The 18,152-nt window shown below is 45.8% G+C and overlaps 1 protein-coding gene across 1 annotated transcript; it reads left to right on the top strand.

Moving 5' to 3' along the window:
* The first annotated feature begins 1,112 nt into the window (after window positions 1-1,112).
* Window positions 1,113-11,782, top strand: il2rc2 (interleukin-2 receptor gamma chain-2). Its single transcript, NM_001281317.1, is given in 8 exon segments — window positions 1,113-1,201; window positions 9,354-9,447; window positions 9,687-9,853; window positions 10,013-10,149; window positions 10,285-10,456; window positions 10,555-10,654; window positions 10,805-10,889; window positions 11,016-11,782. Coding segments are annotated over 8 exon segments (1,047 nt in total). The 5' UTR covers window positions 1,113-1,131; the 3' UTR covers window positions 11,238-11,782.
* The last annotated feature ends 6,370 nt before the right edge of the window (window positions 11,783-18,152 follow it).

Genomic DNA, 18,152 nt, shown 5'->3' with positions numbered 1-18,152 from the left:
ATCCTCATGCCAAATTGAGTGAAAAGGCTTTTTTTAAATCAACAAAGCAGGAGAAGACTTTGCCTTTGTTTTGGTTTGTTTGTTTGTCAATTAGGGTGTGCAGGTTGAATATGTGTTCTGTCATACGATACTTTGGAAAAAGCCAATTTGACATTTGCTCAGTACATCGTTTTCACTGCGGAAATGTTCAAATCTGCTGTTAATGATGCAGTGGATTTTCCCAAGGTTGCTCTTGACGCATATCCCATTGTAGTTATTGTGGTCAAATTTGTCTCCACTTTTGCAGATTGGAGTGATCAGGCCTTTGTTTCAAATATTGGGGAAGATGCCAGAGCTAAGGATGATATTAAATAGTTTAAGTATAGTCAATTGAAATGTGTTATCTGTATATTTTATAATTTCATTGAGGATACCTTCAACACCACAAGCCTTTTTGGGTTGGAGGGTTTTTATTTTGTCCTGTAGTTCATTCAAGGTAACTGGAGAATCCAGTGGGTTCTGGTAGTCTTTAATAGTTGATTCTAAGATTTGCATTTGATCATGTATATGTTTTTGCTGTTTGTTCTTTGTTATAGAGCCAAAAAGATTGGAGAAGTGATTTAACCATACATCTCCATTTTGGATAGATAACTCTTCGTGTCGTTGTTTGTTTAGGTTTTTGAATTCTTCATCAAACCATTTGTAATTGTTGTTAATTTTCTTTGGTTTTCTGGGGGTTTTTTTTGATCGGGAAGCTAAAAGTGAAATACTCTCTCTCTTTCTTTCTCTCTCTCAATATCCACAATGGATGTCATAAATTGCTTTATGGAATAATGCATACCCCATCCAGAATGCAAGGTGTTCCACTCATTCTTTAAAACTGTCAGAAACAATTATGGGTAACCCTTTAAAGCACTTTAATTGAAGGATCAGATTATATATGTTTATATATCAGTTTATAGATAGTTAATATATGTGTTATAACATTGTTTGCTTGTTATTTAGCTGCTTTGATTGTCAGACATTTCCTGTATTTTTTATAGAGTAGATGATGTGGCCACTGCCACAGGAAATGTAGCACATATGTAGGCCTACCGTAGCTGTATAAAAGAGAGGAAGTGAAGGGGAGTGAAGAGGAAGACACATTTTGACATGAAGATGGTTGGAAGCTGGTTGTTTCTCCTCGTCTCTCTCCAAGGATATGAGGCTCCCTCCACCCCCAGTAAGATTGTCCTGTTGGATGCTACACCTGTGATATTAAATATTTATGAATAATGTTAGTTTATTAAACATGTTTAAGACCTGGTGCAATGAAAACACATCTGGCCAATGTGCCCTCAACTTTTGATACTGTTTTTGACCTTGTCATGGGAGGATTTATTATAATTTATTGTGTTAATCAGGGAATGAGTTTTAGTTTGTCCCTTGATTTGGTGTAGGCCTACTCTCATTGTGAGTTGGTGGTTTCATGCCTCTCAGTTGACAATTATTTGTTGTTATTGTATTTGTAATTTTTTGTCATGTTTTTGGTTCAACTTTATATGTATTTAGTTTATTACTATTTACCTACTCTTAACTTCTGAATTACATAGTAAAATGGCAACATATGTAAGTTATAGTAATTATAGGCCTACTCTTTTATAGGCCAATGCCATTTCATACCAGGTACTCTATTAATTAATGTGATCAAACTATTACATAACCTATATATGGAAACATACGTTTTTTTCCAATGATGGCCTCTTCTTGGAAACACAAAATACTTAGAAACGGGAACTAAAGACTGTTTCATGTGCCATTTCTATTGCTGCTGTGACACCAAAAGTCCCCCGCTAGTCTGAGATTGACGTCAACTACTTTGTGGTTTCCCTAACCCTAACCCCCTAACCCTAACCCTAACCCCTAATCCTAACCCCCTAACCCTAACCCCTAACCCTAACCCCTAACCCTAACCCCCTAACCCTAACCCCTAACCCTAACCCCTAATCCTAACCCTAACCCCTAACCCTAACCCTAACCCCCTAACCCTAACCCCTAACCCTAACCCTAACCCCTAACCCCTAACCCTAACCCAGGGTTGACATGGCCATCCATCTCGTCTCATACATTCACATACTGATAAAATTATTCATTTAACTCAATGTGATGGTGGAAAAGTACTCTGCAATCTTAGAAGCTCCCCTTTAAAGGATTCAATAGGTTTTCAATAGGCAGGTTTCCATTGACCCAGGTTTATTTGACTAAAGCAATGTAATGAAAATGGCAGATATCGGAGAAACTATCTAAAGATGAACATTTTTATCTGTTCAACAGGGGTGGATTTTGAGACATAGGATATACCTGAGACATGAAACAGATATGTGGGAGGGCACATAGGCTTTCACCAGTTTAATAATGCACAATTTAACTAAATGGGTCATGGAAACACTTCAACCACTTCAATGTTATTAGAAACGAGCTATGTTTCCATCCAATTTGCAACAGATCTTCATGTGAATATTCTAAAAAATCTTCATTAAAAAAATATGTGCATTTTCCCACCAGAGATATGTTTCCATCAAACTGAATTTTTGAAGATTAAAGTCTGTGCGTATGACCTAATGCATATAAAAATGAAGTTTTCCTTTAAATGCACATGTACCGAATGAAAAATACAAGGTTTCCATCACATTGTCAACTCTACTGATGGTTTTGTCACAAAAATGGTTGCATTACATAGCAAATGTGCCCACTCTGGTCTTGGCACATGCGGTCTAGCCAACAGCTGGTAGATACATGAGTTCATTATGGATAAGAACGATATTTGTATTTGTCAAACGGCAGCCAAGCATCGATCATCATGTCACCAGAATAATACCCTATATATTTAAAGGAAAGGAGTATCAAGCTCATCACCTTGCACATTCACCACCTTGTGAAGTTTATCATAATTTAATTCATCTGTATCCTTATAAATTACATGCTTTCCCGAGCCGCAGTGGGAGGATCACAGAACATATAATCTCGTGACTCCCAATTTTACTTCGATATGATGGTTATTATATCAAAATTTGCGCATAAACGCGTCTCCACAGCCGTTTCTCACATAATTCATTTTCCAGACTCACAAAGATTCTACCATGTGTATCTGACAAATTGTCTGTCTGCATTTTAAAATTGTACTGGTATTTCATGTTTCCATCAGCCCCTTCGTGGCTTTTTATGTGTCAGGTAATTAATCCGCATGAAATGGTTAGAACGAAACGTGGTTACTGAAGAGTGGTTTTTGCAAGAGAATAAAAAACGTTTAGTATGTGACCTTTTTACGCCCAACTGTGGCATGTAATTCGAGGCGTTCATACATGTGAGCATTCCTGCAGGTGCAGGAACCCCTCTTTATTCATCTATTGGTCCATTTTTAAGTTAGGACAGGCAGGAGGTGGGGGCGCTCCAGTACAGTAGGTGGCGTTAATGCACAGTAATGTTGGATACCAGCCGCCGATAAACCCCACAGAAGGGGCAAGGGCGACAACTGTAGCTAGCTAGCCGTACAACGGTCGACAGTGTCCTTCACCCCTCCCTGCCTGTCGGGCACTGTTTTCCCGCAGTTCTGTTAATGACGCTGAGGGCAGGTGGGCACGAAGGATGTTCTCTACCCGTGTCGCTCCAGCTAGCTAGCAAGGAGGACTCCAGTAGGCAGGGGCAAAAAAAACTCAGATAATAATTATTTGGGGCCTTACTGCTATTAGCCCATACAAACACATTGAATAACAGATTCCCTACATGGAACAACAGTCCCTTAACAACAACAAAATCTAAAGGAAATTTGTTCTGAAGTGTTTGTCCTATATCTGAGAGATATACATGTATTTAACCCCACCGGCCAAACCGTTCGGACCCTACAGACGATTTTATGATAAGATCGATTTTGGGGATGTCTCCAGGTCTGACAAACACCACTCTAGCTCTGTCACCTTTCACCTCAGATGGGATGTCTCCAGTGTCATGTACTGTCATGTTGTGTCTTGTCTCTGTCCTTTCCCTTCACCCTGTCTCCCTCTGCTGGTCGTTGTTAGGTTACCTTTTCTCCCCCTCTTTCCCCCAGCTGTGCCTTGTCTCCTCCTAACCACCTCGTCACCCCTTTTCCCACCTGTTCCCTTTTTCCCTCTGATTAGGTCCCTATATCTCTCTCTGTTTCTGCTCCTGTCCTTGTCGGATTCTTGTTTGTTGTGTTTCATGCCTGAACCAGACTATCGTCATGTTTGCTGCAACCTTGTCCTGTCCTGTCGGAACCTGCCGGTCCATCTGAGCCTACGTTTTGTTTTGTTATTAAAGAAGCTCTGTTTACGTTAATTCGCTTTTGGGTCCTCATTCACGCACCGTAACAGAAGAATCCGACCAAGAATGGACCCAGCGACTTCGGATCCTCTCCACTCAGCCGTCGGGATCCAGGGAGCGATGCTAGGCAGACACGAGCAGGAATTGTCTGCTGCTCGACATGCCGTTGAGACCCTGGCCACCCAAGTCTCCAACCTCACAGAACAGGTTCACCATCTCCGCCTCGATCCACCGGCCACTTCCAGGGCTTTCGAATCTCCGGAGCCCAGAATCAATAACCCGCCGTGTTACTCTGGGGAGCCCACTGAATGCCGCTCGTTCCTCACCCAGTGTGATATTGTGTTTTCTCTCCAGCCCTACACTTTCTCCAGGAGCACTGCTCGTGTCGCCTACGTCATATCTCTCCTTATTGGACGGGCTCGTGAGTGGGGCACGGCAATCTGGGAGGCAAGGGCTGAGTGTACTAACCAGTATCAGGACTTTAAGGAGGAGATGATACGGGTTTTTGATCGATCTGTTTTTGGGGAGGAGGCTTCCAGGGCCCTGTCTTCCCTATGTCAAGGTAATCGATCCATAACAGACTACTCTATTGAGTTTCGCACTCTTGCTGCCTCCAGTGGCTGGAACGAGCCGGCTTTGCTCGCTCGTTTTCTGGAGGGTCTCCGCGCAGAGGTAAAGGATGAGATTCTCTCCCGGGAGGTTCCTTCCAGCGTGGATTCCTTGATTGAACTCGCTATTCGCATTGAGCGACGGGTTGATCTTCGTCACCGAGCTCGTGGAAAGGAGCTCGCGTTCTCCGTTGCCCCCCTCTCCGCATCACTACCATCTTCCTCTGCCGGCTCGGGTGCTGAGCCCATGCAGCTGGGAGGTATCCGCATCTCGACTAAGGAGAGGGAACGGAGAATCACCAACCGCCTCTGTCTCTATTGCGGTTCCGCTGGTCATTTTGTCACTTCATGTCCAGTAAAAGGCCAGAGCTCATCAGTAAGCGGAGGGCTACTGGTGAGCGCTACTACTCCTGTCTCTCCTTCAAGATCCTGCACTACCTTGTCGGTCCATCTACGCTGGACCGGTTCGTCAGCTTCCTGCAGTGCCTTAATAGACTCTGGGGCGGAGGGCTGTTTTATGGACGAGACCTGGGCTCGGGAACATGACATTCCTCTCAGACAGTTAAAGGAGCCCACGGCCTTGTTCGCCCTGGATGGTAGTCCTCTCCCCAGGATTCAGCGTGAGACGCTACCTTTAACCCTCACTGTTTCTGGTAATCATAGTGAAACCATTTCTTTTTTAATTTTTCGTTCACCTTTTACACCTGTTGTTTTGGGCCATCCCTGGCTAGTTTGTCATAATCCTTCCATTAATTGGTCTAGTAATTCTATCCTCTCCTGGAACGTCTCTTGTCATGTGAAATGTTTAATGTCTGCTATCCCTCCTGTTTCCTCTGTCTCTTCTTCACAGGAGGAGCCTGGTGATTTGACAGGGGTGCCGGAGGAATATCACGATCTGCGCACGGTGTTCAGTCGGTCCAGGGCCACCTCTCTTCCTCCACACCGGTCGTATGATTGTAGTATTGATCTCCTTCCGGGAACCACCCCCCCCCGGGGTAGACTATACTCTCTGTCGGCTCCCGAACGTAAGGCTCTCGAAGATTATTTGTCTGTAGCTCTTGACGCCGGTACCATAGTCCCCTCCTCCTCTCCCGCCGGAGCGGGGGTTTTTTTTGTCAAGAAGAAGGACGGGTCTCTGCGCCCCTGCATAGATTATCGAGGGCTGAATGACATAACAGTGAAGAATCGTTATCCGCTTCCTCTTATGTCTTCAGCCTTCGAGATCCTGCAGGGAGCCAGGTTTTTCACTAAGTTGGACCTTCGTAACGCTTACCATCTCGTGCGCATCAGGGAGGGGGACGAGTGGAAGACGGCGTTTAACACTCCGTTAGGGCACTTTGAATACCGGGTTCTTCCTTTCGGCCTCGCTAACGCTCCAGCTGTCTTTCAGGCATTAGTCAATGATGTCCTGAGAGACATGCTGAACATCTTTGTTTTCGTTTACCTTGACGATATCCTGCTTTTTTCACCGTCACTCCAGATTCATGTTCAGCACGTTCGACGTGTCCTCCAGCGCCTTTTAGAGAATTGTCTTTTTGTGAAGGCTGAGAAGTGCACTTTTCATGCCTCCTCCGTCACATTTCTCGGTTCTGTTATTTCCGCTGAAGGCATTAAGATGGATCCCGCTAAGGTCCAAGCTGTCATTGATTGGCCCGTCCCTAAGTCACGCGTCGAGCTGCAGCGCTTTCTCGGCTTCGCGAACTTCTATCGTCGTTTCATCCGTAATTTCGGTCAGGTGGCAGCTCCTCTCACAGCCCTTACTTCTGTCAAGACGTGCTTTAAGTGGTCCGTTTCCGCCCAGGGAGCTTTTGATCTCCTCAAGAATCGTTTTACATCCGCTCCTATCCTTGTTACACCTGACGTCTCTAGACAGTTCGTTGTCGAGGTTGACGCGTCAGAGGTGGGCGTGGGAGCCATTCTTTCTCAGCGCTCCCTCTCTGACGACAAGGTCCACCCATGCGCGTATTTTTCTCATCACCTGTCGCCGTCGGAACGTAACTATGATGTGGGTAACCGCGAACTGCTCGCCATCCGGTTAGCCCTAGGCGAATGGCGACAGTGGTTGGAGGGGGCGACCGTTCCTTTTGTCGTTTGGACTGACCATAGGAACCTTGAGTACATCCGTTCTGCCAAACGACTTAATGCGCGTCAGGCGCGTTGGGCGCTGTTTTTCGCTCGTTTCGAGTTCGTGATTTCTTATCGTCCGGGCTCTAAGAACACCAAGCCTGATGCTTTGTCTCGTCTCTTCAGTTCTTCAGTAGCCTCCACTGACCCCGAGGGGATTCTCCCTGAGGGGCGTGTTGTCGGGTTGACTGTCTGGGGAATTGAGAGGCAGGTAAAGCAAGCGCTCACTCACACTCCGTCGCCGCGCGCTTGTCCTAGGAACCTTCTTTTCGTTCCCGTTCCTACTCGTCTGGCCGTTCTTCAGTGGGCTCACTCTGCCAAGTTAGCCGGCCACCCTGGCGTTCGGGGTACGCTTGCTTCCATTCGCCAGCGTTTTTGGTGGCCCACCCGGGAGCATGACACGCGTCGTTTCGTGGCTGCTTGTTCGGTCTGCGCGCAGACTAAGTCCGGTAACTCTCCTCCTGCCGGCCGTCTCAGGCCGCTTCCTATTCCCTCTCGACCGTGGTCTCACATCGCCTTAGATTTTGTCACCGGACTGCCTTCGTCAGCGGGGAAGACTGTTATTCTTACGGTTGTCGATAGGTTCTCTAAGGCGGCTCATTTCATTCCCCTTGCTAAGCTTCCTTCTGCTAAAGAGACGGCACAAATCATCATCGAGAATGTTTTCAGAATTCATGGCCTTCCGTCAGACGTCGTTTCGGACAGAGGTCCGCAATTCACGTCTCAATTTTGGAGGGAGTTTTGCCGTTTGATTGGGGCTTCCGTCAGTCTCTCTTCCGGCTTTCACCCCCAGTCTAACGGTCAAGCAGAACGGGCCAATCAGACTATTGGTCGCATCTTACGCAGTCTTTCTTTTCGCAACCCTGCGTCTTGGTCAGAACAGCTCCCCTGGGCAGAATACGCCCACAACTCGCTTCCTTCGTCTGCGACCGGGCTATCTCCTTTTCAGAGTAGCCTCGGGTACCAGCCTCCGCTGTTCTCATCTCAGTTCGCCGAGTCCAGCGTCCCCTCCGCTCAGGCTTTTGTCCAACGTTGCGAGCGCACCTGGAAGAGGGTCAGGTCTGCACTTTGCCGTTATAGGACGCAGACTGTGAGGGCTGCTAATAAGCGTAGAACTAAGAGTCCTAGATATTGTCGCGGTCAGAGAGTTTGGCTCTCCACTCAGAACCTTCCCCTTAAGACGGCTTCTCGCAAGTTGACCCCGCGGTTCATTGGTCCGTTCCGTATTTCTCGGGTCATTAATCCTGTCGCAGTTCGACTTCTTCTTCCGCGATACCTTCGTCGCGTCCACCCGGTCTTCCATGTCTCCTGCATCAAGCCCGTCCTTCGCGCCCCCGCTCGTCTTCCCCCCCCCCCCCCCCCCATCCTTGTCGAGGGCGCACCCATCTACAGGGTCCGTAGAATTTTGGACATGCGTCCTCGGGGCCGTGGTCACCAGTACCTCGTAGATTGGGAGGGGTACGGTCCTGAGGAGAGGAGTTGGGTTCCCTCTCGGGACGTGCTGGACCGTGCGCTGATCGAGGATTTCCTCCGTTGCCGCCAGGTTTCCTCCTCGAGTGCGCCAGGAGGCGCTCGGTGAGTGGGGGGGTACTGTCATGTACTGTCATGTTGTGTCTTGTCTCTGTCCTTTCCCTTCACCCTGTCTCCCTCTGCTGGTCGTTGTTAGGTTACCTTTTCTCCCCCTCTTTCCCCCAGCTGTGCCTTGTCTCCTCCTAACCACCTCGTCACCCCTTTTCCCACCTGTTCCCTTTTTCCCTCTGATTAGGTCCCTATATCTCTCTCTGTTTCTGCTCCTGTCCTTGTCGGATTCTTGTTTGTTGTGTTTCATGCCTGAACCAGACTATCGTCATGTTTGCTGCAACCTTGTCCTGTCCTGTCGGAACCTGCCGGTCCATCTGAGCCTACGTTTTGTTTTGTTATTAAAGAAGCTCTGTTTACGTTAATTCGCTTTTGGGTCCTCATTCACGCACCGTAACATCCAGGTCTGACAAACACCACTCTAGCTCTGTCACCTTTCACCTCAGATGGGATGTCTCCAGGTCTGACAAACACCACTCTAGCTCTGTCACCTTTCACCTCAGATGGGATGTCTCCAGGTCTGACAAACACCACTCTAGCTCTGTCACCTTTCACCGAAGATGCGGAAGTGTTACATAGGCGGATGCGGTGGATTTTAATGCATCCAATGAAAAGAAAACAGATATCTCTAGCTTAAATTGAGAGATATTTATATTGAGGATGTTTGTATTACGCTAATTAGATGTCCACGCGGGTGCAGAAATCGACCTTAGGAGGTTTTAATGGACATTTCTGATGCTTTTGCAGATGTAAACTGTCTGATCATTAACCTGGATTATGTCAACTGCACCTGGAGTGAACAGGGGAGTCCAGAGGTCAACTACACCTTCTTCCACAAAGGGTTAGTGCAATGGCAGTACCCTGTCTTACTTTCAACATATGTGTTGGGCGATGGGTGTTGAGCTCTTTGGTACAAAATGCTTGCCGTGCATCAATGTGATGGATGCTACACATTGGTTGAGGTTGAAGTGAGTGAGTTTCCTCCTTGAAAGGGATTTCAAGACCTAGAGAGATGTGATAGTGACTGTCAAATCTTTGGTACTAATTCTCATCCATCATTTCCACATGGTATGTGTTTAGGTCCATCAAAAGGAATATGGAGGAGTGCACAACATATCTCCAGGAGAAGAGTTATGCTGTGGGATGTAGACTGTCCTATGACGAGTCTGACAGGTTTAGAACACTGACAACCAAGCTGGTCCATCAGAACAACAGTTATGTGCAGGACCATAACCTGAAAAGCATGGGTAGGTTCTTTTTCTCAATCAAATCAGAACCTTACATACAGAACAGCATGTAACATGAAGAGCAATAGTCATCTTTAGGCTTTTTAACTTGTGTTTTTCCTATTTCAGTCTTCATTTGATGTGTCGTTAACATTTGACCCTCCTTAATGCTTTTTCTAGTGAAGCTTTACCCTCCTGTCAACCTGTCAGTTGAGATGAACAAAGACCCACAGCTGAATCTGTACTGGAACAACAGCAAGAACCCCTTCTGTATTGAGAGTGAAGTTCGCTACAGAATAAACAGCGACAAGTGGAAGGTGGGCATGGGTCAGGACTCAGGAGTTGGACCACTGTTTGGACACTAGCCTACTGGTCATTTTTCAACAAAATGCTGGACAAATCTTTGAAAGAACTCTCTCTCTCTCCTCCACTCTCTTTGTTCCTTTCTTCAGACATCTACTCCAAGCAAGGAACAGAAGTATGCTGTGGCTTTCCCGTTAAAGAGCAGTCGGTATGAGTTTCAAGTGAGAGCACGAGTAAACGACATGTGTGGCGAGTCCGAGTTCTGGAGTGAATGGAGTCAGCCAATTCAATGGGATTTCATGAAGGGAAATAACATCACAGGTAAATACATACAAAATCTCTGCTTTGCTTTTTGGTTATAAAGTTGTGCTCAGACTTCTGTCAGGACTTTGTTATGTCAACCTTTCTCTTTGGCCTAGACATATCTGGCAGCTCAATGTCTGTGTGGAAGCCAGTGCTGTCATTAGTGGGTACCATGACACTCTTCATATTGGCCTGCATGCTGGTCTACAGGGAAAGGTGAGTTTGCCAACAGAAATTAACGCCACACTTAGGCCCCAAATAAAGACTAAAATCAAGGGGTATAGTTTACATTATAAAAAAATCAAAGTCTCCTCCATTCTTCCTCTGAAAAAAGTGATATTCTGAACTGACCTTATCTCTTTGTAGAGAACGACTGAGATTAATCCTCATTCCCATTGTGCCTAATCCAGTCAAGAACCTGAAGGACCTTCTTGACAAGGACACTGTAGAGGTACTATTTATCACTGATTGCTCTTTACCATTCACTGCACTTCATTATAATCATTGTATCTTACAAGTGGTACTGTTATCTACAGTGTAAATCAAATCTCTTATTACATAACCTCTACCTTTGAAGGCCTGGCTTCACATCTCCGAAGGTGTTTGCTTCCAGTCTAACTTCACTGAGCTTGCCTGTCCTGTTCGTGAGTACAGTCTGGTTCCCCAAACTGGCAGCGTCAGTGAATCTGAGAGCAACCTCTCCATCCCAACAGACCAGTCAGATCTCCTGTCCACGTGTTCCTCCTTAGCTTCCACTTTTCCTGCCACAAGTGAAAATGAACAAGCTGGTATTGAATGATAGTTCCAAAGGTCTAATAATGCTTTATAATTTGTTTTACAATACAAAACATCCACATATAAACTACAACATACAGACACACACAAATATCCACAACATCACCCCTGCCCAGACAACACCTCCAGCATCACTCTCTGCCACATGTGCCACAGGTACTGAAGGATTTTGTTCCAACTAGGCACCACGCCTGACCAACTGAGCTAATTGATTAGTTCAATGATTGCCCAAATTCAACACACCTGATCTTCCAACTCAGTTAAATCTAAGACATGATCCAGGACCAGGGTTGCCTACCCCTGGGATACTGAATAAATTGTTAAGCCAGACAAAATGTATTCACTGTTTAATGGATTTTCCCCCCAGAAAAGTGAGGCGAGTGAGCAAAAAAAGAACAAACTGGTGGATAAGAAATAACAGCACTTTATCACATTGTCCTAGGTGCTTGTGCAGGTTCTAGGCCTAATGTGGCTTCAAGAGTCATTACATGCGAAAAGAATGCAGATGTTACAATGTTGTTATAACCATGAGAAATGAAACAATGGGAAGAGAAGCTTGTGACAGTTTCTTTATTCCTGGAAAATAAAAGTGCAATCCAATCTCGTAATTGAATGTGATGCATCGGGTAATGTCAATCAAGAATGCTTGACAATTGTAATGAAATTAAACATGTTTTTGTATAATTAATTCATTACCTGAAAGCATCTCTATAGCCTATAGGCGTTAACAAAATATTAATACTGATATGATTAGGCCTCTCAGTCTATTATGCCTAGTAGAAAGAGGGTCAATCTTTCAGGTCAGCCAAAAAAACAAAAACATAAATCCAGCCATAGAGTATAGCCTATCATCATCAAAATAAAAACGTTAACATGCACAATTAGAACTCAAACACAATTAGAGCAAGCTTAACTAATTTCGAGCCCAGTAACTTTGCTCACCGCATCCTCCTTTGATTGTCTCGTCTGGCTGCCACGAAAAACTCCCACCTTGGAGACAGTCGATAACATCATTGTGGAGCTGCTGATCTGCACGAAGTGTGTGCGTGCAACTGGCGATGTACTTTGCTGGACATGCTAGCTGTTCTCCGCAGCTCATCATTACTTCAAACGCATTACGTCTTGGTGTTACTTCAAACGCATTCCGTCTTGGGGTTATCGGTTTGCCTACTACTACTGGTAGTACCGGTAAAATGTAAGTTACGAATCGCAAATCACCATACAGCTGACACACTTCGATTTCATCAATCATTTTGACTTCACTTTGGTTGTCACAAATACGATCAGTTTACACTGCGTCTTTGCTGATGAATGTCCAGATCTCTGTCAATTGGTTCAATGACATTGTTGTTTCGTCTGACAATCGCTTCTAAATTATCTGAAAATTATGCATTAACCGACTGTTTGTTTATAATGAGGGACGTTGCACGTTTAACCTGGACACAAATAGTATTTATTTGTTCAGCCATGATGGCATGTGCAAGTGTGTTTGACTGTCCAATCTGAGGCTCGAACATGATCTGAGCGCGTGATGTTGCTGTTTGGTGTCTTGTATGGAGGGCCAAGATGACCCAAATCAAAAATAAATGAAAACATAAATAAATATATTTCGGCCATCTTGGTCCTCCATAGTCTAGGTCTTTAATCGAAAGGAAAAAACAAAAACCTGCAGACACTAGGCCCTCTGTGGAATGAGTTTGACACACATGCTTAGCTATCAACCTCAGATCCAAAGTGAATGCATACATTTTCATACTGTTATAAGTTTCATTGGGCTTAATTTGTTTGGTTATTTTACTCCTAAATTTCAAAACATTTCTCTGTGAATTGTGTTTGAGTTCAAACTGTGTCCTTTATATTATATTTAGTTAGTTGTATCCTTTTTCCCTGCTCTCTTGAGGCTCCCCAGGGGTGAGAATGTCAGACAAGACTGGGCTCTGACAAAGACAAAAATATCAGTAGACCACAGTAGAAACATTTTCATCTGATGTTTGAGGTGTTTGAATCCAGAATGGGCATACCCAGACCCAGAGCAATATAGACTCTGGGCATACCCATCACCATAGTCACTAAAATAGAATGATGAGACGCTTGTGTTTCCACTCTAACTGTTGTCCACAGAGCAGAACGGCGGACTGTCAAGCTCTTGCGGTCCCCTGTCTTCCTCTTTTTTGGATTGATGGATATATCTCATTCTTTGAATACTTTTTAAAATATTAGATGAGGGGCGTTGACGTCAACCGCCTGTATATACAATGAAGAGTGAGACGCTATGGTAGCCTCACGAATATGCATAGATCCTCCCTCTGCAATTGGATCCTGGACTTCCTGATGGGCCGCCCCCAGGTGGTGAGGGTAGGCAAAAACACATCCTCCATGGTTACCCTCAACATGGGGGCCCCTCAGGGGTGAGTGCTTAGTCCTCTCCTGTACTCCCTGTTCACCCTTGACTGCGTGGCTGTGAACGACTCCAACACCATCATTAAGTTTGCCGACGACACAACAATGAGACAGCCTATTGGGAGGGGGTCAGAGACCTGGCAGTGTGGTGCTACGACAACAACAGCTCCCTCAACGTCAGGAAAATAAAGGAGCTGAGCATGCACCCATTTACACCGACAGGGCTGTAGTGGAGGGGATCGACAGCTTCAAGTTCCTCTGTGTCCACATCACTAAGGACCTATCATGGTCCCAATACACCAACACAGTCATTAAGAGGACAGGTCTTCCCTCTCAGGAGGCTCTAAAAAGGTTTGGCATGGGCCTCAGATCCTCAAAGTTATACAACTGCACCAACGAGAGCATCTTGACTAGCTGCATCACCACTTGGTATGGCTAATGCTTGGCATCTGACCGTAAGACACTACAGAGCATATTGCATACGGCCAGTACATCACTGGTGCAGAGCTCCCTGCCATCCAGGACCTCTATACCAGGCGGTGTCAGAGGAAGGCCCAGCCATCCAAGTCATAGACTATTCTCTCTGTTACCTCACGGCAAGCGGTACCGGAGCGCCAAGTCTGGGACAAAAAGGCTCCTGCACAGCTTCTACCCCCAAGCCATAAGACCGCTTAACAGTTAATCAAGTGGCTACCCAGACTATTTGCATTGACCCCTTTAATTTTGGACTATTTTACACTGGCTTTATGCTCACTCACTAGACTCTACCCACACATACACACACACACTCACATATTGATGCCACACACACTCACTCACACATAGACAGACTTTCGCACTCTTCACATACGCTGCTGTAAGCGGTGCGCAACTGGCTGCAGGGAAGTCAGGTGCGGGAGAGTAGAAATGGGTAACAACTGGTTATAACAATCGTTATAAGGAGTGGACCAAGATGCAGCGTGGTATGTTTACATCCTTTTTATTTGGAAGAGAAACGTGAAGCTCAAAGTAGTGCTCGCAGGCAACTATACCTAGACAAGATCCCACAATGGGGAAATGGCTGCCTAAATATGATCCCCAATCAGAGACAACGATAAACAGCTGCCTCTGATTGGCAACCATACCAGGCCAACATAGATAATGAATCACCTAGATAACCCACCCTCGTCACTGTCACAGTTCTCTATGGTCAGGGCGTGACAACTGGAGAACTTTAATAATGAAAGAGAAAAACAAGCTGCACCCAGAACAACAAAATACGGGTGAAAATAATCCGTCGCAAAACTAGTCCGAAGTGCACAAACACTTTACAACAAACAATTCCACACACAGACATGGGGGGAACAGAGGGTTATATACACGTCAAATAATGAGGGAATGTAAACCAGGTGTGTGGGAAAACAAGACAAAACAAATGGAAAATGAAAGGTGGATCGGCGATGGCTAGAAGACCGGTGACGTCGACCACCAAACGCCGCCCGAACAAGGAGAGGAACCGACTTCGGCGGAAGTCGTGACAGCTGCTGCTACTCTGTTTATTATATATCATGATTACCTAGTCACTTTTACCCCTAACCTACATGTACATATTACCTCAATTACTTCAACTACCTGTGTAACAGATGAATGAAAATGGCAAAGTGATGGAAAATCAGATAGAAATGAAATCTCTGGTAAGCCTGAATGACAGCCAAGGGACCAGGAATGATGTAGCCACAGGGAAAGAGTCTGCCTTGAACCTCACTCTGGTATCTAGTGCAATGGCAGGAATCTGAGTGGTAGTTAAGGGAGGATTCGACAGCAGGGAGTGATTATTACCCCATAGTATGCACAGTAGGCCAGAGGGAGGATGAGGTGCCAGTGGATGGAGTAGGCAGGTGGTTGTTTTTTAGGGCAAAGTGGGATGAGTTTCAGCAGCTCAGTGAGCAGGTGATGGGTGGATATGAGAGGGGATGTGGATAGTATGAATAACGGTGAGAACAGCGTTAGTGGGGGCAGCTACTGAGGCTATACCTAAGAGTTCAGGGAGGAGGAAGAGGAAAACAGTCCCATGGTGGACGGAGGAGTGAGGGGAAATGGTGAGGAGTAGGAACAGGGCATTTAGAGTACTGAAAAGGACACATAACTTCCAACATCTGATTCAGTATAAGCGGCCCAGGCCCCTGTGAGGAGAACTATCCGTCAGGCAATGAGGTCATGTTGGTGTCAGGTTATGTGACACCATTGGAAGGGCAACATTTATGGGGGATTATTAAGAGGATGAGTGGGGTCACAAGGGTTGTGGGATTATCCAGTGTTGATGAGTGGGAAGGATGTGGCAGTAACAGATGAGGAGAAGGCAGAGATGATGGTCAAAGCCTTTGTCCAAATGCATAGCTCTGAAAAATGGTCAAAGGAGGGGCAGAGCGGGAGAGAGCGAACGAGAGAGGAGCACCCTGGAGTGCTGGATAGGAGAGAGGATGTAAATGATGCGTTGAATGCACCATTTGCCATGGAAGAGATGAAAAGGGCAATAGGTATGGCTGGGTTAACTTCACGTGGGATAGATGAGGTGTGCTATGTTATGCTGACCCATCTTAGTGATGAGGTACTGGATAAGGTATTGGTGTTGTACAACAGAGTGTGGGAGGAGGAGAAACTACCAGACAGCTGGAAGGAGGCAGTAGTGGTACCAATCTGGAAGCCAGGGAAGGACCCAACTAGGCCAACAAGCTATCGGCCAGTAACTTTAACATCATATGTATGTAAGATTATGGAACGTACAGTATGATTACTTCCTGGAGAGCAGGGGGCTAGTATCATTAGAGTGGGAGTGTAACTATGGACCCAGTGCTCTGCTTAGAAGCAAAGGTCAGGAAGGCTCAGTTGAACAAGGAGACTGTTGAAGCTGTCTTTGATGTGAAGAAGGCATATGATATGTTAATCAAGCTTGAAATTATGGGGGTAGGAGGAAGAACGTACAACTGGATAAAGGATTTCCTGTTTGGAAGGTCTATCCAGGTGAGGGTGGATAACGGTACACCACAGGGGATCGTGATTAGTCCTCTGTTGTTCTCAATCATGATCAATGATGTTTACTCTCAGGTACAGATGGATATTGTGGAGGTTGTTATTTGCAGATGATGGGACCTTATGGGAGAGGGGAAGAAATGTGCCATACATAGTCAGGAAGGGACAGGAAGCAATTGATGAGGTAAAACGGTGGGGATTCAGGTTCTCTGTAGAGAAAACACAGTGTTTTTTTCCAGGAGGAAGGTGGGAAATGAGGTATGCTTGAGGTTATATGGGAGAAACTTGGAGATGATGGGGAAATTCAGGTTCCTTGGGGTATACTTTGACACTAGACTGACTTGGGCAGAACACATTGAGAGAGTGGTGGGAAAGTGTAAGAAGGTGCTAAATGTGATGCTCTGTCTGACAGGGAAGGAGTGGGGGGCTGGGTGTTCCTCATTGAGGACCATGTATGTTGCATTGATCCGATCTGTAATAGACTATGGCAGTATACAGTATGGTTTAGCAGCCCAGACCTCATTGTCATACAGGGGCAGGGACTCAGAATATATAAGGGCACAAGGCGAGACTCAAATGCAGACACAGGAGGCAGAGCTCCGATATTTATTATAACAAAGGGAGTAGGTCAGGGACAGGCGAGAGTTCATAAACCAGGTCAGAGTCCAAACAGTACCAGACGATAGGTTGTTTCGAGGTCAGGCCAGGCAGGGGTCAGAAACCAAATCTGAGTCCAAAAACAGTACAAGGGGATAGGCAGGCTGATAGTCAGAACAGGCAGGTGGGTTCGGAGTCACGACAGGCAAGGGTCGAAATCAGGAGGACTAGAAACAAACAGAGACTGGTAAAAATAGGAACAAGGAAAACCGCTGGTTGACTTGGCAAAACAAGACGAACTGGCACAGAGAGACAGGAAACACAGGGATATATACACCGGAGATAATAAGCGACACCTGGAGGTGGTGGAGACAGTCACGAGGACAGGTTAACCAGATCAGGGTGTGACAAAATATGTAGTGGGGCGTTTCGAACGTCCCCAGTGGCTGCACTACAGGTGGAGATGGGGGATATGCCTTTGCAGATTAGTAGACAACAGCTGGCATTGAATTATTGGGTATACCTACAGGGACATGGGGTGTCTCATCCTGCCGAAAGTGATTTTACAGGCATGCTGGGATGATGAGTAAGGACAGGACGTACTGGGTCATTATTTGTAGTGCAGGAATGTGTGGTGGCAGTCAGGAAACGTATTACAGATCACCTGGCTGTATATACGGCGGAGCTGATGGCCATACTTTTGGCCTTGTAGTGGGTAGAGGAAGTCAAGCCAGACAGAGTAGTTATTTGCTCTGATTCATGTGCAGTGTTGATGAGTCTGCAGTCCTTTAGCTCACGTAGCAGACAAGACCTGCTTTGTGATGTACTACAAACCCATGGCAGGATTAGACAGATGGGTAAACAGATAAAGGGGAACGTGGGTTAGAGAGGAACGAGGCAGTTGATGTACTTT

This window comes from Oncorhynchus mykiss, chromosome Y (assembly GCF_013265735.2).
Source record: "Oncorhynchus mykiss isolate Arlee chromosome Y, USDA_OmykA_1.1, whole genome shotgun sequence".
Lineage (NCBI taxonomy): Eukaryota > Metazoa > Chordata > Actinopteri > Salmoniformes > Salmonidae > Oncorhynchus > Oncorhynchus mykiss.
The sequence above is the reverse complement of the archived record's forward strand: the minus strand, read 5'-3'. Positions and strand labels throughout refer to the sequence as shown.